Genomic DNA, 21,685 nt, shown 5'->3' with positions numbered 1-21,685 from the left:
CAATCATATCTAGAAAGGAGCTCTCAGTGTACCTGATGCTGCTTAGAGAATTAGTCAGTTCTTTGAGTCAGCATTGTTTATTATGTTCCCTGCTTTTTAGTTTAATGTGATAAAAAGAATGATTCCTTTTTGAAGAAAATAAAATCTAAAATGCAAGTGCAAAAATATCAAAATACATATTCTGAAGGAAATAAGAATTGGAGACAATGTTTATTGAAAGGAAGGAACGATTAGGAAATATATTAATTACACTTCATTATAGATTTCAATTACCTTGGATAATTGTTTCCTTATCCAAGGTAAGGCTCAATAAACAAATATATATATATATATATTTCAGAGTTTCAGTGAACTCTTAGATTTATACTTAGAGCAGAAAGCCAGAATCAATAAGTGCAAATTATTTTGTTATAACATTCTAATTCAGATAGAATTTCTTATTCAATTAAGAATTTGTTACAAAGAACAACTAAAATTTAATACTGTGTTAGCATTTGCTAATTATCCAAATCATGGGTGACTATTATCTACTCTTTACCTGGTCCACTTCAAAGTCTGGAGCTAAAAACTAATAAATAACTGAAGTTTGGCAGTTTATCTACATGTCAATAATACATACACTTAGAAATAAAAATATAGATTACAACATATCAACTAGTAATGCCATGTATGCATATAACTTTACTCCAAACTGAGAAAGAGAACAGAAAGAGAGATATTTGCTGAGAGAGACTCCAATGGTCACAGATACAGGTTGGGTAGGGAAAGAGGAAGGCATCGAAGTGAAGAGTCATGGCCTTTAGGACTACTTTGTTCATCTTACTAAACCGGAAGAAAGGTATCAGTCAAGTGAAAATTCACAATATCCATAATATCCTAAAAGATATAAACTTACCATGGGACCAACATCCCCATTTTCACCTTTTTCACCAGGTGGGCCCGGCAGACCCTAAGAAAAAATAATAAGACAGTAAAAGTCACGCATGTGTTTAAAAAGAAACTTTTGGCCAAATTCTAATATAAAAACAAAATTAGATATAAAGCCAAATAAAAACATGAAATTAAGATTCAGAAACTGTCATCTGTTAAAATGCTTACAATGCAAGTACTAACTACATTTAATAAAATCTTATACCTATATTTACAAATAAAATTTATGTTTTGTGTAATATTACCCTGTTTGATTTTAGTTAAAAGAACTAAATACATAATTCAATCTGGTAATTTTTGGACACTTAATCATTTGCTCTGTCTTTTATGAATAGTATATAAGACTGCCATTGTAAGGATTTTCTGAAAAATTTGTCCCAAGTTATTTTAGAACACCCGATCCAAGTGAGGTTTTTATAGTTATATAGCAATTTGGCAAAACTCTTTTGAAAATAAATATTCCAGGGGCTCCTGGGTGTCAGTTGGGCGGCTGACTTGATTTCCACTCAGGTCATGATCATGGGATCCTAGGATCCAGCCCCAAGGGCTCCCTGCTTAGCCAGGAGTCTGCTTCTCATTCTCCCTCTGCCCCGCCCCATGCTCTTGTGCACTCTCTCTCTCTCTAATAAATAAATAAATCTTTTTTTAAAAAAGAAAATAAACATTCCAGGGTTATTCCAATACATTTCGGGGGCTACAAATGCCTTCTGAATTTTTAACCTGTTACTCTGACTTCTAGTTCTAGAAATCTACAAGGTCATAAGACCTGGAGTATTGTGCTTCCTTTTTTCTCTCAAATTCATTTCCTTTATATCTAGTTGCAGTGTCATCGCTTTAGGAAGGGTTCTGTGTTACGGAACAAACTCACAGAGCAGGTGACACTCAAAATTCATCTATGCCTTTATGGAAAAATTATTTTACTTCCTCTTGGTCTTCTTAATTAGTTCTTTCATGCAGAATTGTTTATATTTCCCCTTTCATATCTCAACAATACTTTGCACATCTTTAAATTGTATACCTAAAAACACAATGATGTCGCTTATTTATGTACTTAAATCATAAACTACTTTGGGGTAGATGTCAATTTTATCTCTGGCAATTAGCTGAGGATCAGGCAAAAACTAGGATTTCAATAAAATGTTTAATAAATGATGAATGAATGAATTCTAAGAAAGTAAATCAACAGGAAAATCTACATGCAATAAAGTGTTTCTTACAACAGGAGCTATGATAATTAAAATTCTCAATTATTCCAAACGTTTAATCATAGAAAACACAGCTAAATCACTTTGGTTACATAAGCTAAAGGAATATATTTTTTTAAGACTTGATTTATTTATTTGAGAGAGAAAGAGAATGCGAGAGAAAGAGAGAGCATGAAAAGGGGTAAGGTCAGAGAGAGAAGCAGACTTCCTCCCGAGCAGGGAGCCTGATGCGAGACTCCATCCCAGGACTCCAGGATCATGACCTGAGCCAAACGCAGTCACCTAACCAACTGAGCCACCCAGGCGCCCAAGTTAAATGAATATTATAGGATTATTAATAAGATACTAATACTCTAAATATTAAGCACATATAATGACTAATAAAGTACAAATATTAGTAAATATGCATAGTATAAATTTATCTGTGAAATATGTGTTTAAAATAGGTAAGATAATTATTGGACAGAAATAGTGAAACTGGCAACAGTTTTTAATATGGTAAGTCTATGGATTGTTTTAATTTTTTAATGTTTTAGTATTATACTATTATTTGTTTACACCCTACACACTCTACATGTATTTTATTTTTAATATTTGTACAATAGTATTTCAGATACAATCTGTCTAAGAAACAAAAATACACAGAACAAAAGTTCTAAATCTGTGCTGGTATTTTAAGATTTTATTATTTATTTATTTGACAGAGAGAGAGAGAGCATAAGTAGGCAGAGAGGCAGGCAGAGAGAAAGAGAGGGAAGCAGGCTCCCTGCTGAGCAGAGAGCCCGATGCGGGACTCGATCCCAGAACCCCGGGATCATGACCTGAGCCGAAGGCAGCGGCTTAACCCACTGAGCCACCCAGGTGCCCTGTGCTGGTATTTTATTAAAATTATTGACATGGCACTACACTGCAATGACTGCAAATTATTTGACCATGACCCACAGTAATAAATACATTTCACCTATTATCCCCTAACTGTGCCCATGCAAAATGGCTGAAAGATGAGTTTCAAAAAATAATACCTTTAATGCACAGATGATGATCTTTGATATTTTTATTTTGTTTTACCTTATCCTGTTATTTTTCATTTTTTTAAACCCTGGTAATAACCCACTAAATTGTTTTTATGACCTACAAATTTCACATGACTCTCAGCTTGGGTGCCCTCTCAGAGAGGATACTTCACTGAGTATACTTGTAAACATTTTTTTTAAATGTGGCATATATTCATTTTTATGACAAAATCTTAATAACTGTTTTGTAATGGACAACAAACACCAGTATATCATTTCTTTTTTCTCACATGTCACTGGTATGTCTGGGAAAAGAGTCAGTTGTATGTACTTCCCAAATGGTTAATATCATCGAATAGCAGCTTCTAGAGTCACTAGAGAAGTTCCTGGGAGGACACAGTCAGGCAGTAGTTTAGATTTTAGACTGCCTAAAAACTATCTGGGAAAGATGGCTAAAAGTTCAGATTCCAAGATGCACAACCTCAGAAATTATAATTCACTGATAGAGCACACAAACTTAAATTATTGAATAGGCAAGTAGATTTTAACATTCAATATTTCATTTTAAATCCATTTTCTTAAGTATCATGCATTACAACTTACACATATGTTTAAGTTCTTATAAAGTTTGTAAATTCTAAGTTTTTATAAGTTTTTTTTTTTAAGATTTTACTTGTTTATTTGACAGAGAGAGAGAGAGCGCGCACAAATAGGCAGAGCGGCAGGCAGAGGGAGAGGGAGAAGCAGACTTTCCCCTGATCAGGGAGCTGGATTCGGGACTCAATTCCAGAACCCCAGGATCATGACCTGAGCCAAAGGCAGCCACTTAACCAACTGAGCCACCCAGGAGTTCCGTTATGAGTATTCCTGATATTAGCTCAATAGAGACCTCTCAATAGAAAAACACTGAGATATTTCTTTCTTTCTGATGAAGACTGGTTATAGTTTAAGCTGATTAAGACAGAATGTTCTTACCATTAAAATTAATAGAGACATAATGAGTCAAATTCTTTTGTTGCTGGAAACTAAATGCGCTAAATGGCACTACAGTGTTAATCAGTTTTCATATGCCCCAACTTTCTCCTAAGGAATAATTTATGCATGGAGACATTCTCTCTAAAGGTCTGTCAATTTAAAATCATTTGCCACTTAAGTGATAAAATATAAAAAATGAATTTAAGCCAAAAACTAGCATTCTATATGTCTCCTTCATATGCAGATAAATTATAAACATCAAATTGAAAAATCAAGTCACTTACCCAGAATATTAGATTATTATTATTTATGTATTAAAATTGCTAATATCTATTCTGCCATGAAGACTCAATTAAAGGATGCAGATGCAATTGTGAGCATGTTAATTACATTAGCATCTTTTCAGATTCCTGATTTAAAGAGGTAGCTGTGGGAAAATATAATCAATTTTGTAGTGAACTAATTTCTTGAGTCACCCTCATCAAAGAGCACATTTCTTACATTGTGGAAATGAAGGTAATTTTTCATTTAATATTTTATAAATATAAGCTACAAGGCATCTTCTTTAATCATGAGAACTAAACTCCTAAATTACAACCTTATAGAATCAGAGTAATCAGTTAAATGAGAAAGCAGAAAATGAATGGTAATATGTCTACTGGTAATCTGATTTTGAATGCCTTGTTGTTGTTTTCAAATATGTGTGTTTCTCACATCTGTTGATATTTTGTACTCATGATTGCTCATTTATTTTTGTCTAATAAATATAAAAGAAGTAAACACAAATATGAACACAAAGTTTTTGCATTTCCCAAGTCTAAAAAGAATTACTTTGGCATTAAAATAAAAGCAGAAAATTACAATATCACGTTCACTGGGAAGCATCCTTTAAGTGTTATAACAATAGTAACTATGTAACTATGATAACTGTAACTAGTAACTATGATATGATAATATGTAACTAGTAACTATGATAATAACTGTGATTAATAGTAATTATGATAATATAATTAATTATATTATTTACAGTACAATCTGTATATTACATATATAATAAGCTATTTAATATTAAAAACAGCATTCTGTGGCTTATGAAAATAGAAATAAAAATTAAATTTATATTTAAATTTAAATTTATATAAATTCAACATTTATTTGCTCTTCTACAATTTCACAAATGGTTAAGGACAGTGAACTAGATGGTTTAATTTAATCATTTCTAAAATTGCTAATGTGGCATCACTCATATCCATATGGTATCACTTAAAACAAAATTTTGTAATCTTCCAGAGAATCACTAGGTAGGTATAGAAAGTAGAAAGCCAGGTGTTTCCAAAGTTTTTAGGAAGCAGTGAGCACAACGTGGAAGAGTGGAAAAAACAACTGAGAATAGGGGTTGTCCACTGTGCACATGGCTGCCGAAAGGTCCAGTTGTAAGACATATTTGAAAGAAAATTTGAATGATTTGCAATTTCATATTTCTATTCCTGAATATGCTTCATAAAATGCAATCATAATTTAAAATAAGTTATTTTAAATGATCGATCCATTGTTAATTATGCATTTTTCCTGTTATTGTTTAACATTTGCTCTTGGCAGTGTCTGTTGGTAGTTGTGATTGGCAGTTTGCTCTTTCTCAAAGAAAGAGAATTTTTTAATTTTTGCTAGCCATCTGAAGTACTAATTTTCTTGCTATGAGACCTACAAAAGCACCCTTCTAACCTCTCACTTTTAATGATCAGCCTTAAATTAGGTTATAGTTCATTTTTAAGCAAAATGAGAATGAAGAAAGAGATATGATACCTAAGGTGGGGCTAACAATTAAGTAAAACATCATTATGGCTAAACATCTTATTCAAGTTCCTGCACAGAATAAGGAAGGCTACTTGATTTTACATCCACCAGAAAAGCTGGTGTGAGAAGTTGGTGGACATGGCTAAGTACACAATATAGGGAACATCTTACCTGAAGACCTATGGGACCAGGAGGTCCTGGGAAACCTCTGGCACCCTCGTCACCTTTTTGTCCAAACATCCCCTGCTGACCTCTGGGACCCGGCTCACCATCACCTCCCTAGAGTAGAATAATGAAAATGATCACAAACTGGAAAAATCAAGATTCTGATATGTCATCATAAAAATATAGCCATTTCTAATTTAATCAAAGCTGGTCTATTTACAAGTAACCAAGTAAAAGGATTAAATTTCCATTGTCTACTATAAATACACCATTGTCTGCGGAATTTACGTTCTTTGTTTCTGGAGTATGGCTGATTTTTATTTTCTCATGTATACCAAAGGATGTAAAAGCTGTCTAATGAAGGGGAAATGATGTTCAGAATTTATTACAAATTAAGTACTTTCAACTGTTTATTATTTTTTTTCAAATGAAGCCACAACATCTTTTGTTTACAAAGATCAGCTTGGTTAGCTATATTAGATTATTTAAACTTGATTCAATGTTAAACGTACAAACTCATCACCGCACAAAATCAACTGGTTATGTGACAGTTCATAAATTTTATCAGGCAACTGTGAGGATACAAGAGGAGTACTTACAGCAATTCCAGGGGCACCAACGGGACCCTGAAGACCTGGAGGACCAGGAGGACCCTGGGGTGATATAAAAATCAGTAATTTTACAAAAAGAGCCTCAGCTGTAATAGCACAGATCATTTGGTTGATCAAAATCTATTATGCGTCTTTACACTTCTATGGAGAAGAAAAGAAGCCTTTTGCATTTAGTGCAGTCAACCATTATTTGTTTTACTTCTTGAGACTCAGACTTGCATATTTGCAATCAACTTTAAATTGCTCGTTATTATTTAAAGCACTTTCATCTGTAATGTGGATATTTAAAAATGGATTTTTATGCTAAGACATTGAAATTTAACATTTGAAACTTTTTAAAATGCCAGATTTCTTTACTGAGATGGGCATGAGTCAGAAAGAGCACTTACAAGATTTGTCTAGGGCGCCTGGGTGGCTCAGTGGGTTAAGCCTCTGCCTTTCAGTTCAGGTCACGATCCCAGAGTTCTGGGATCGAGCCCCACATGGGGCTCTCTGCTCAGCAGGGAACCTGCTTCCCCCTCTCTCTCTGCCTGCCTCTCTGCCTACTTCTGATCTCTGTCTGTCAAATAAATAAATAAATAAAAATCTTAAAAAAAAAAAAAAAAAGACTTGTCTAAACACTATCTTGTAAATGAATATTGGGATTGGGGGATTCTATATAGACAGAATGTAGTGATATATGAAAATCTGCATCTCCTTCCTAGGAAAACACATGCAAACTTAGTTTATATATTAAGTATATCAGAAGGCCTTCTTTTGAGCAATAGATTTCAATACGTTTATGAGTCTTACATGCATAAATATTTCTTCTTAACTGCCTTTTTTTACATAAATAACTGATCAGTCACTATAAAAGATCAGAGCACTGAAGAGAAACAGTCATTGTTCGTAATCTCAGCCACCTGTCGGAAAGAGTACTTAAAGATTCCGAAAGCAGGGTTCATAGACCATCAGGGTACCTGAGACACTTTCCGGTTTCCACCAGGTCAAAATCCTTTTCATAACCACACTAAGACATGGTTTCTCTTTAAACCACTGGGATATATGAACTCATGATGCAAAAGTGTTGGAGGGTAAACTTGCTGGTGACTTAATCTCACTGCAAGGCTTTCAGGGTTGGAATTATTACATACCCTAAACATCACATCAGAAAGAGGTTTAAGAGAATTGACTGAATCTCAACTGAATAGTTGCCAAAGATGTAATATAGTATAGATACTATAAGTACACAGTACTATGGAAAAATATCCATGGTTAACAACAACAACAAAAGGGTTGAATGTATAATGCCCCTCAGTAAGAACTCGGAAACTCACATTTTCTCCTTTGTCACCCTTGCTGCCCTTCTGTCCCGGTTCACCAATTTCACCCTGTATTGGAAAGATTGAAGCTAAAGTTTATTTTTAATAAGTCGTGCCTGCATTGTAACTGTCATCATCCCATTGTTAAATCTTACTTTAACGTAAGTATGTGCTTGTGTTTAATGTCATTGTTTAAAATGTAAAATCCTGGGTTTTCTCTGCTTCTCTTTTTTAGTGTTGACTAATATAGAGACAACCAAAAGTCAACTGAAATTTGAGGAATAGTGCAACTGGATTTTTAATTCACAAAATCAATTTTGTTTAAAATATCATCACTATAAACTGGTAATGGAAATACATTGATTTATACAAATATATAATTATGCATTAATCAAAAATTACTTAATTTTTTTCTCCTGGTCTTTAAAATGCTAAAATGTCACACATTATCAGATTATTGGTTCATAAATTGTATTATGGCATTTCACAATATTATCAGAAGACATTAAAGTCACACACTTAACACAGCCCTACATTCAGATTCAAGAGTTTAGAATCTTTATTTATATGTTGGCTAAAAGAAAAGCAGTATTAGCAAACAGGTATGTGACCCATTCTTAAGTCTTCCTTTGCAATATCCATGACATAAGTACTAAGTATATACAAATAATTAATTAAATTAGTGTCACATTTATTTCAGAAGCTATATATTTGAAAATAAATAAGCAATTTGGACACCTGCTATTCCCCCCCACCGTTGTTTTTGTGTTCCCTTTTTTTGTTTAGATCCGACATACTATTTGGTGGATACATAGTATTACTCACACTAAACTGAAACTTTCGAGCACATGGGAACATGTATGAAACTTTGAAAAAGCCGTCTTAAGATTTGTTATCTAATCTTCAGAAGCATTAATCTAGGATTCTTGAGAAAAAAAATTAAATTTTCACGGGAGGTACTAATATGAATAAAGAATACCAACCTTGTCTCCATCTTCTCCAGGGGAGCCCGCAGGCCCAGCAGGCCCTGGGAGACCCACAGGGCCTTGAACTCCATCTCTCCCAGCGGGGCCTTGGGGACCTTTTTCTCCCTGTATTGAAAATCCAGCAGGCCATTACTTCACTGTAAGAAACCTGTAAATTAGCTATTTATTACAATTTTTAAGTGCAGCTGCAACAGTCATACTCTGGGTTTCATATTAGAGAAAGAAATTAATGTTACCAAGAAAAAGTACTTTCAAGTAGCAAATGATGACACAAAAGATCCCTACATTCTTTCTTGACTAAGAATACCATCCTTGTTAACGATTTATAAATCTCAGCTATGGTCCAAAAATTAATATTCAACTTGGAATTTTTCCTTCAAACACATATTTTCTAATCAAGTATTGTATATTGATAAATCAGATGCTTGATGTTGATGAAAATTCACTGAGCTTTTATTCTTCTTTGGTGAGGTTACTGAAATAGGTGGGCCAAAAAAGTCATAAATCATAAATCATGCATTTGCTCATATTCCCGGCTTTATAATATGCTTTATGCATCAGCTTTTTCTCTTTTTTAACAAATGTGTCATAGATTTCCCTAGATTTTTATATTTTAATTCATTGCTTCTTTTACTGATTCAAAATGACAAGGCCATTAGTTTTCTTTATTTTTTGACAATGGCATTATTTTCCCTTTTTTAAATTTACCTCTATCATATAATTAAAGAAAATAGCACCTAGATAATGATGACATTATTTTCCATTAAGAGTTCTTTCAGGATTTAAAATAAATTATTTCCTGAAAGTCAAGATTCCCTCAGGTTTGTGTAAGGTATATCTATACCTGGTTGCTCTCAGTGACTCATTTCTCTCTTTCCAGGGTTTGGGAATCTACAAGTCATTAGTAGCTTCCGGCTTTGTTTTACCCTTCTCCCACCACCTGCCCTTCCCTCACCACTTACTATCCCTTCACAAGGATTAAGTTTTATCTGTTTCATCTCCTGAATGTATTTACTTCACTTTATCTCTACCACTAACACCTTATCCCAAAACACCAGTAGCCTTCTTTTGAAGGGTTGAAATAAACTTTTTTTCCTTTCTGACATCTATTCTTATCTCCAAACTATTCCCCCTGCAGTAACCAGGGAGACAATCAGATCATCTTACCAACATTCTTCAGTCAATTTACTTGTTTACCATTCCTGAGATAAAGACCACACTGCTAGTGTGGCTTGCCATTATCTGCCTCCTACTACCTGCCCAGCAGCATCTAGCCTCTCCCTGCACTTGCTCTCTGCATTCCAACCCCTCTAGAACTTTTTTCAGTGAAAGTTGATTCCATGACCCTCTTGTTACTTGGCTGGAGGATGCCTAGGAGGACCCTTCACCTAGATTATTTGTCCTCACCTTTTACATTCCATCATCCGTGTGCTGTCCAAGGAAAAGACCCAATTCCAGCTCAGTTCCTTCTGTTGAACAAGCTGACATATACCACTACATTCCTTTTGTATCACTAACCAGCGTTTGTAATTATACACATAGTGATTCTTTGCTTATTATCGAATTGCCCCCATCAGACAATAAATCATATGAGGGCAGAAACTACGTCTGTTTTTGCATTCCATTGCATCCCTTTTTCCTGTGACCCAGAGTAGCCACTTAGGGAATATCTGTTGAGTTATTAATGACAATAGAAATAACAACATATCCATAAAACAAAGTTAACTTATAAACTCCGATTTATTCATTTCCTAGATTCCATTTGCTCTTTTTCCAACACTATGCCCTAATTATCATTTAAGACATACCCCTGATGTCACCTTAGAGACTTTTTGTTTCCTTTAAATCAAATATTGCAATATCTCAAACCTATTTATATTCATAAAATGTGCTGTGTTATTCATAGTGAATTTCATCATTTTAAACACATCAGCTGATTCAGATACTTTTCCTTAAATTTGGATTTCCTTTAGAGCCTAAACTCAAAAATCGATTGTCTTATACAAGAGCATCCATAAATAAGACAGATTAATTCCTATCTGCCTTCATTACAGTACACATGATCTCTAGCCGAGAACCACCTGCCATTTATTTTTTCTGATTCTGGTCTGCGTGGAGTCAGGAAAAATCTTTCAACTGCTCTACACCACACTAAATTTAGATTCTTCATTTACAGCTCTGCAAGATGACAAACCCTTCCTCTATTATATATGCATCTCTCGGCCTGCAATCTACAGGACTATCAGAAACATCATCCATCTTTCCTTAACATCTCTTCTACCTTTTTCACTAATGTTAATGGCTGAATCTCAGCTTAAAATTTTGGCAGAAGCAGCTACTCATTCCCATAGCCTATGTTTGACTTGGCATGATCCTGCATTTCGCCTGCATGCATACCCTCAACTTTTATTATAATTCACCGAATCCATCCCTCCATATTCAAAAGTCAGTTTATGCATCTATTCATCCTTTTCTACGACAACTCTTGTCCAGACTTAAGATTATGGTGGTTCACTGAAGACTTATTATCACCATTCTACAAAGTAATTTAGGACTACAATTTCATCTAATCCTCCCAAAATACTGTTGTTATCTTCTTTTCAGAAACATTGGGATGTTAAATAACTTAGTCAAAATCATGAAGTAAACAAATAATAGACTTGAATTCTCAGTCCAGTTCTGTCTGGCTGAAGCTGGCAACCCTAGTTTACTCTGACACCCTTAACTTTCTTAATCCTCACTGATACTTTTCTTTATTATTTTCTTATTATTAGTTAAGGAGATAAATGTGCATCATCATAATAAGAGGAAATGCATTCAATTCTCCTTGTACTTTTACCTACTGCCCTACTATTTTTTAGCCACAGGGCCTACTGGGTTGCTCCAAAAATAATGATCCCATTCCTTTATCACCAGTCTTCTTTTGAATCCCACTGAAATTACCCAGAGGTCACAAATGGCCAACAGGCCAAGTACCCATCCCTCTCTTTGCTTTTACTCAGCTCTCAGTATTCTTGATCTTTTACATCATTCAAGAGTCAAGAAGACTCTTCACTCTCAGGCCTATATGATGGTATGCCCTGGATATATTTTCTATCACTCATGGGTGTTCTTTGTTTTTTTTTTTTTAGAGTTTTTACTTAAATTCCAGTTAGTTAACATACAGTATAACATAAAGTATAATATTAGTTTCAGGTGTACAGTATAGTGATTCAACATTTCCATACATCACCTAGTGTTCATCATGACATTGCCCTCCTTAATCCCCATCACCTGTTTAACTCATCTGCCCCCACCTACTCTCTGGTAACCATCAGTTTGTTCTCTGTAGTTAAGAATCTGTTTCTTGGTCATGGGCTTTTACTCTCTCTCTCTCTTACTTGAGTCTTTCAAAATGCTCACCATTATGATTTCCCCTAAAGGAGAGTCCAAACCTTTATTCCCCTGCCTTAATATTTCATCACATGGGAATTCAGCAATATACCTCCTAACAGCTCTTATTCTTTTTTTTTTTTTACATTGCACTTATTCTAAATAACTCAGAATCACAATCCTGACACTGATTGATTAATTTGGAGATAGAGATTAGAGCACAGTTATTGCCATAAGTAAGTCGTGTAGATATTCCTGGCTCCTGTTTTCATTTTCTTCCTTCTGGGAAGGTGGATTGGTGGTTAAGTTAGCCAAGGACTTGCCTTCCACAGATCCCCATCTTATTTTTTTTTTTATGCATGACGTAGCTTACTAATAATTATATAATATTTTTATAACACAAGTTGCTCAGAGGAGTTAAGATCCCAAATTTTTATTTGGATTTAGGAAGAAGTAAAAGACTGCACTTAACATATTAGCCAACATTTTCATCAGTTTTTGCTAAACCTCTGCATGGAGGTCTATGGGTACCCCTAACACTTGTATAAACATTTTATGCTACTATCCCTAAATAGATACCTCCTTCAAAAATATTAACTACCGGGGCGCCTGGGTGGCTCAGTGGGTTAAGTCTCTGCCTTCAGCTCGGGTCATGATCTCAGGGTCCTGGGATCGAGCCCCACATCGGGCTCTCTGCTCAGCGGGGAGCCTGCTTCCTCCTCTCTCTCTGCCTGCCTCTCTGCTTACTCGTGATCCCTCTCTGTCAAATAAATAAATCTTTAAAAAAAAAAAAAAAAAAAATTAACTATTAACTAATACAGGGCACTGCACTTAATTCTTAATAATTATTTGTTGAACAACAACAAAAAAAGAATAAACATCTTGGAATTTTTGTTGGTGGTGGGAATAATTGAGAGAGGACAAATGGGCAGAGAATCTCTTTCCCCGTCTTAGTCATTGTATCATTAATCACCAGTGAAACCCAAGCCCAAATCTTAGCTCTTACAAGGAAGGCCTTTTGTTAATAATATCTCCTCTATTTCACAAAACTAATTTCCTATTATCACCTCCAGAACTTTTCCATATTCTTTTCTTTGATTCAAAATTTACCGTTTTTCTTCATAAAACAAGGAATTAAACCACCTTAAAACCCAGCATTTCAATATATTATCTTACAAAATCCTTGACTTCTCTAATTGGTATATTTTCAGTTTGTATAAGAAGAATGTATATCTTTTTATTCTATATGCATTCTTCACTGTGTTGTGCCAAAATCTGGGTACCCTGGATTTTTGAGTGAACTTGTGTGAGAAGGCCTAAGTCTGTCTTTTCCATCCCTTTCTCATGCACGACATACTATAAAAGTTGGTGGGAAGTTTGTAAGAAGGGGCAAAGAATAATTGTTTCATAGTTGTTAACATCTCAGAAAACAATGTCTACATTTGCAACGTATTTACTAAGTTGGAAATATATTGCCTTAAAATTTTTCTTAGCAATTAAATGTGGGGGTTTTTTGCAACAAAAAATCTATCTACAGGTGGTATGGCCCCATCCTAATATTTCTGAAAGGTAATAGATCACAGAGAACAAGGATTTTAATTGGGAAACATTTATATAATATCACAAATGATAATGACAGAAAATGCATAGACAATGAAAGCATGCTGCTAAAACTAAAGTCAGTAATAAATCAGTATTTTGTAAATTATAGCTTTAAATTAGGTTATATATATTAAGGCTTAAATGTATAAAAAGTACTGAACTCCTATTTTTACATATTATGGTCAACCATTTTATCCACATTCATTGAATGAGTTTGTGTTTTAGCCTTGGAGGATGAGAATTTTTAAGGAAAATTAACATGATTAAATCAAAAGCAGAAACAGAAACCAAGAAGAAATCTTGACAAAGAAACATAAGCCTAATGAATACAATATAGCCTACAATCATTTAAAAAAAAAATTTTTAAATCCAACAGATATAAGTTAAAATAACTGGTTAGATGTTTCCCATCTCACTCACTGTAGATCAAAACTCAAATTACATGAGAAGGGCAGCCACTTTCTGTGGGTTTCATTTATAGACTTTGGAAATACTGGATATGAAGTTGTAATACAAGAGGAGTGAAAAGTGCACACTTTTCTAATATAAAGCAGCAAAGTATAGTTTTAATCAAAACTCCAATTTTATTTTTTAAAAGGAGCAAAATCAGAAGCCTTTTACATTAATAATATCCAACTCCCTCACAGGTCTTAGAGTTTCATAAAGTGTGGGAAAATGTCATCTTATTTAATTGAATTTGAAATTTTCTCTATTATAAATATAAAAAAATGTGTGTTTATATGCCAGACACATACACAGAGAGAAGGCAGTGGAGTATGAAGAGCTGATATCCTTGAATAAAAAGTAATAACTTGTGCAGAATGGCAGTATAATATATTTTCTCCTTGAAATTACTTACAGGAGCACCTTTTTCTCCAGCTGGACCAGGAGGACCCTGGGGGCCTGGACGCCCTGGCAAACCAATTGGGCCAGCTGTACCTGCTGATCCACGTTCTCCTGGTGAGCCCTAATACATAGGAAAAAGTATTTTGTTATTAGTGATGGGAAAAAAGTGATACTGGCTTAAGAATCACTCATTTCATAGTGGAATCTTTAAGCATAGTAAATAATGTAAAAGTCACTTTTAGACAATTGGGAGATCTCAAATAGAAAAAGCTGTACTCATTATTTGAATGATTAATTGGTAGACCCAACATTAAGGACAAATACTGAAGTTAGCAAAACATTGATAAGATGAATAATTTTAATTTGTATATCCTTAATATTTTACAGATATCATTCTATATTAAGTGTTCACAACTGTTCACAATGCTTTGTAAGACATGAATCCAATAAATTACTTATATGATTTTCTCCCTATATTATTACAGATTGGCAGAAAAATTTTCTAGACTGGTTTTTCTCAAAGCAATTTCTGGGCTTCACTTCAAACTTGCTGAATCACAATTTCAAAGTCTTAAAAATGAGTTCAGAAATTGTCACTGCATTAGACTACAAATATAATTTTTTTACAAAATAAAGTTTGATAATCACTATCCCAGAGTTTGGACTTTCTCCCAGAAAAAAGGTCTCTAAGTTTATCTTAGAGTCTGACAGGGATCATTGGGTTTTATTACAAACACTGCCAATATAATTCATATAATTGGTATGTCCAATTGAGTTTCAAAGAAGATGCCATATATTTTCAACTAATTTGCTTTAAAAAATAGCTAATATGCAAAATTAAAAAAAATAAGTGTGGATACTCTCTTCATATTAATTCCACCTATGAACAATCTAGGAAATCATTATTTAAAGGAAGAATAGGGGCGCCTGGGTGGCTCAGTAGGCTAAAGCCTCTGCCTTTGGCTCGGGTCATGATCCCAGGGTCCTGGGATTGAGCCCCGCATCGGGCTCCCTGCTCAGCGGGGAGCCTGCTTCCTCCTCTCTCTCTCTCTGCCTGCCTCTCTGCCTGCTTGTGATCTCTCTCTGTCAAATAAATAAATAAAATCTTTTAAAAAAATAAAATAAAGGAAGAATAAAAGAAATGCAAACACATTTACTACGTCATGTAAAGCTCAAGTATAACCAATTTACTATGTCCAATTTTATTTAATAAAAAATAACAAGAATTTTGTCTTTGAATTTGATTTAGATTCCTAGATGGGTGGTTAAGTTACAATTTAATATTTTCTTTCATGATTGACCTAAATCCGAAATATTAGAAAATAGGATTAATAATTCACCTATAGTTCTTCCATATGTAGAAAACACCATTTCAAAACTCATAGTAGAAATGACTTATAAAAGCTGGAAAATATAATATCTTAACTTTTACTTTCTAAAATTATACTTCGCATATAATTGGAAATCTTTTTATTATACAAATACGAATTACTGACTTTGTTCTGATTTATATTTTATGAGGTAGAGAACTAATTATGTATAAACACAAGAACAATGATAATAATGACAATTCATGCTGACATGGTGCCTGACAACTTACAAATCATTTCACATTCATTTGTTATTTTATTCCCACAAATCCTCCATAGAGTTGATAGTGCAGTTGTAGCCCATTGGTTGTAAAGGTGAGAAACCTGTAGCTGGTCATAATCATGTAGCTAGTCAAAAGAAACTTTGCCCTTGGGCTCCTCCTAGTGCTTTCCCTACAAAGCCACCGACTGCTTCTCTTTAATGGAGACATCAATGACTCTGGGGGTGTACGTGGGGGTGTTATTTAATCAGAAATTCTTTAAATTCAATTTTATTGAAATATTCATTGATTACAAAAATATTTATTACTCAATTTCCTGATACCATTTTTCCTGGCTAAATACACAAGGTACATAGAGTAGCTTTTATTTAACCAGGTATCTGAATGCTAACACAATTAAAATGAATTAAGAGAGTACAACTTCAAGACTACTGGTAATAATTTAAAAGTGATTTTGTATTTTCATTCTTTTTATTTTGCAACCACTGTTGTAATTGTTTAAATTTTAGGATATCTTAAACTTAAGAGAGAGAAATAATTTGGAGAAACTTTACCAAAAATATGTTTAAAGAAATCATGAAATTTAAACTTGATATAAACAAAAGTGGCATTTTGTACTATAATAAGTATATATCTAAAAACAAACCCAGGAATTGCTCCTCATGTTGCATAATTAACCAAGAACTGTGTGAAAATTACATTTTTACCAATTACATATTTCAAATACTAAAGAAGAAACAAGGGACAGTGGTTTAAGCCTCAGCCCTAGGCTCAGGTCATGATCTCAGGGTCCTGGGATTGAGTCCTGCATAGGCTCTCTGCTCAGCGGGGAGCCTGCTTCCACCCCCCCATCCCCACCCCCCTTGCCTCTCTGCCTACTTATGATCTCTCTCTGTCAAATAAATAAATAAAATCTTTTTAAAAATTTTTTAAAAGAACAAAGGAAAGTTGTAGTTAGTATTTTTTTAGGTAATAAACATCTACCTTTTGTCAAAATGGTTTTTTTTTTGAAGCCTAATCAAATATTTTAATGGAAAAAAGTCAACTACAAGTAGTGTAAGTGTTAACCAGGTAAAGACTTTGGATGAATGATTTCAGAAGCCAGTGCAGAAGAGAAAAATAAGAATAGAGTACTCTAAGTGTTTTTGCATTCAAGAGGAACTGCCATAAAAGTAAAAGGAATGTAAAGATTTATCTTCATTTATTAGAGAGAGGGAGGTCAGAAGGGAGCCCTAGAGGTTGAGGTTGAAGGCAAGGAGGAGGGAGAGAGAGGTGGGTAAAAGAAAGGGACAGAAGAGAGGAGGAGGAAGAAGAGGGAGAAAAACAAGAGGAATAAGAAGGACATGCTGAAATTGAGAGAAATGCAAAGGTGTTTCCTTAATTACAAAGAAAAAGGAAAAAAGTTCAGTAAATAAAGCACTTTTTTTGGGTAATAGAAAAATATCAACAATAAACAGTATACGATGTGACATCCCTAAATATAAATCTCTACTTATCTGAAAAACTGGTGTATACATGATTGCATTACATTTCTGTTTTAACATTTTACTTGTGCAATCTCAGAAAAGGATTACTACCCATTAGTGTTATCAAATCTAAACTAAGCATCCAATTTAAGTGCTGAGATACTTTATTTGTAATTGACTATACAAAAAGAGATGCAATTTTGATTTGTCAGGCCATGAAATCTTTCTCTTTAATTCTGTGTTACATTTAAACCCCAACTGTTGGAAGACTACCAGAGGAAGATGTCACATTAGACTGTGTTAAGGTCAATAGCTAGGAAGCCGAAATGTATCTTAAAAAAAACTTATTATTTTCCAATTATCAAGCCTATTAAACAATTATTGTGCTAAGTACTCTGTGTATGCAATATAATCTAATTCTAATAGAGTTTGCTTTTTTTTTCAGATAGAGGCCATAAGGGCCTGATGTGCCATGATCCATACAAAGATTTTTTTTCTAAGCACTGAGTATTTCATAAATAAATGGTGAGAAAAAGAAGAATCCCTGATTGTTTGTGCCATTATAATTCGTAACTATTGTTCTAAATTTTAGTAAGTGGAGAAGCATAGCCATTAAAGACCACTTCTCCCAGAATGAGCTCCTATTTATTGAACACCCTCTAAAATAAGAAAACCTGAAAGAATTTATGGCAATAGGTAGGTCCTTTGTCCAAATAGTCATTCTCTATCATTGATATCTTTCATTTAAACTTCATTAAACAATTCATTAGAATCTTTGCTTTTTGTCACTATTGCTTACAAATTGACTTTTAATTTTCAAAACAAAGAATTGTTTTCAGTTTTGAGAACTATTTAACACATGTGTGGGACTTTTTCATTATGTTCCACCTTTCGCTTTAGAAGCTCACTCTTCTTTTTTATGTACAGGATGCGAAACAGTTTGGGTTAATGGTTCTTTTTGAGAATGTATTTATCCTTGAAATTCCCACCAAAATACTCATATACACACACTAGGAATTGTTTTTACTTCATATTTTAGTGTGTAATGTGCAAGTTATTTTCTCTTGATACATCATATCTCCCATTGTCCCTTTAATACAATATTTCTGCTGTTACCTCTTAGTGGTTGGTCACTTTTACAGTCTACCTTGGGAAGTCTTTGGTCTTTCCCTGTACTATTAAATGTTCAGCCATTCTTTAAGCCCTGTATAACAACCATCTTCTCTAAAAGTTGCATTATTCTGAGACTTTAAATCATGAGACATCCTTCTAAATATTCCTTACACAACTTACCATAGTATGCGAGATTTTCTACCATTATTTTCTGAAGGAATTAATGTAGGATTTGGCCTGAATTTTGTCCTGTAACTATTTCCATGCTTTCTTCCTTGATATTTCCAAAGCATAAAATATTTACTACGTGCATCCAATAATTATAAATAATAGTAATAAATATAAGAATATGATAATAGAATTAGAGATACACACTGGTCTTTCTACAAAATATGTGAACATGATAGATATGTTAAAAAATTTAAGAACTAACTGCATTTATGTGTAGTCAATACAAATTTCCCAAATTTGTGGGAGAAAGAGCATCATTTAAATGTATTTCCCTACAAAATGTGGTGTAAAACTTAGCAGAAATATGTATTTCCTTAGCTGGATACACTATGCCTGACAAGTTATATGAAAATAACTAAAAGCTTTTACTTAAGGAATGCTTACTAATTTTCCACCAAAGTATGTTTAATATTTAAAATTAATTAAAATGTTCATATATATCAAATAGAGAAAGAATGCTGATTTGAGTCAATGACAATGTTTATAGTTTGAAGATATTATATGCTATTTTTTATGGCAAAGCTTAACTATTTTAATTACTCCCTTGGAGCATTCATAAGATTAAATTTCAGATTGTCATCTTACTTGTGGAAACTGCATTAAAATTAACAATAAAAACATATTACTTTCCTGCAGTTAAAATGTTGCTCATGATCTTGTCACAGCTCATTAACTTTGAAACGGGGATGAAAACAATAAGAAGAGATGTTTTGGATGTATATTTGTGCCCTAAAGTATAACTGTGATTTCTTTTTCCATTAGTTATTTCAAACATTCTGCAAGTCTAGATATTTTTAATAACAGCATGATCTGCAATGATCTTCTTTTATACTTCTAAAAATGAAAAGTGAAAATCTCTGATGATACCTACCTATTAAGCGAATGATCTTGCAAACACGCAAATCTTTTAAAAATATTCCCAGGCCAACTTTTAAAAGAATAAGCCTATGAATTCTTTAGTTCTCAACTGAACCACTAGAGAAATCTTAATAAAAAAAATAAAAATTTAAAGCCTGTATTAAAAAGAGAACCCATCTGCACATTCCACAAAAAATATAGTTAAAAATCTATTTTCTTGTGACACTGACTGGGAATACAAAATATATTGTGATAGGAGGATACCTTGAGAGACTCAATGGTGCACATGTATTTTTTCCCCATAAGGGTAGACATTTACAGTGATTAAAAAGTATTGCATAGCTCTATAACTGACTATAGTAAAGAGCAGAGAACTTTATAATTGTCAGATAAATACATATTTACATTTTAAACAAATACATTTGAGTTTACACATAGATTAAATGGATAATGATCAGCTCCACAAAGGTAGGATTTTTGCTTGCTTTTTTCATTGACCTCCAGAATTTGAGTAGTTACTCAAACATAGCAGACCCTAATATATGTGTCCATAGTATGTGTGTCCAGTATGTCCAGAACCACTAACATTCCCATCTTGAGCAAATTGACTAACCACTCAAAGGCTCACATTTCTCACCAATAAAATGGGGACAGAAATAGTCTGTCCCCAGGTTTTTGTGGTATTTAATGTGGTGATACCTCTGAAGTTCTTTGAACAACGTCTATTTTAAAAGCAACAGATCTTAGAGAACTGTGCATGAACATCCATATATTTCAAAAATAGATATGCAATTTCAAATGAGTGTAGAAGTAAAATTTTATAGAAGAGAAAACTAAGGTCCAGAAGTTTATACGGTATATCTAAGGTTATATTGTTAAAAGAAGGGTAGAGAGTTTTCCACAGAGTATCTTTAATCCGAATTTAAACTGTTGGTATATTCATCTTTTACACCAATGACGAATATTTTACACATCAGAAGTGCCTAACTGGAAAGAACTCACAGAAAAATAGATCTCATAGAAATAGCATTTTCCCACCCCGTGATTTAAATAACAATGGGGACATGGCAAATTAAACGTTTTCCAAAGGCATTCAATAGGTTGTCTTTTTATTTTTTCTTTGCTGTGCAAGAGCAAAGGCAGTAGTATATGTTGACTTGAGTGAATTATAATGACTATGATATCATAAAATACTGTTATTCATTCATTCATTCATTCTGTTATTTTAATACTAAATATTAACCACTACAGGTTATGTGTTTTCAACTGAAAGGTAGAAACATAGCTGCTTCTAAAAGGGAAAAATCAGCATTTCTATCATTAAGTAACTATATTAACATTATGTTAGCTTAATCCTCTTCCACAGCCCCTTCCTCTAAACTTCACAGTGAAAATACAAGAAGGAATAGTATCAGTTTATGTTCTTGGAATGGAGAGAATGGTGTGGTTATTTCTTTAACTCTTCTCACACAGGAGAACGCCCAGATGAATAGTTACTGTTATTTTCCCTAGGTGTTTCATATTCTGAAGAGCATTTGTAAAGTAAATGAAAGTGGTAAACAGAGGAATCATCTCATCAACATTCAGTTAAAAGGCAGCCCACAAAGAGAGAAGTTTTATAGAAGA

General features: G+C 33.6%; 1 protein-coding gene across 4 annotated transcripts in view; it reads right to left on the bottom strand.

The window, feature by feature from the left end:
* The window catches only part of COL11A1 (collagen type XI alpha 1 chain), a 201,173-nt gene that overhangs the window by 36,330 nt on the left and 143,158 nt on the right, over positions 1–21,685 (bottom strand). For all 4 annotated transcript variants that reach the window (XM_046022249.1, XM_046022258.1, XM_046022268.1 and 1 more), the window contains 6 exons: positions 14,814–14,921; positions 8,978–9,085; positions 8,010–8,063; positions 6,682–6,735; positions 6,089–6,196; positions 896–949 (listed from right to left, as the gene is read on the bottom strand). In XM_046022249.1, coding sequence (XP_045878205.1) covers positions 896–949; positions 6,089–6,196; positions 6,682–6,735; positions 8,010–8,063; positions 8,978–9,085; positions 14,814–14,921 — 486 coding nt within the window. The remainder of the gene's footprint in view (positions 1–895; positions 950–6,088; positions 6,197–6,681; positions 6,736–8,009; positions 8,064–8,977; positions 9,086–14,813; positions 14,922–21,685) is intronic.

This window comes from Meles meles, chromosome 1 (assembly GCF_922984935.1).
Source record: "Meles meles chromosome 1, mMelMel3.1 paternal haplotype, whole genome shotgun sequence".
NCBI classification, from domain to species: domain Eukaryota; kingdom Metazoa; phylum Chordata; class Mammalia; order Carnivora; family Mustelidae; genus Meles; species Meles meles.
Note: the sequence above shows the minus strand (reverse complement) of the source record. Positions and strands in the feature narration are given on the sequence as shown.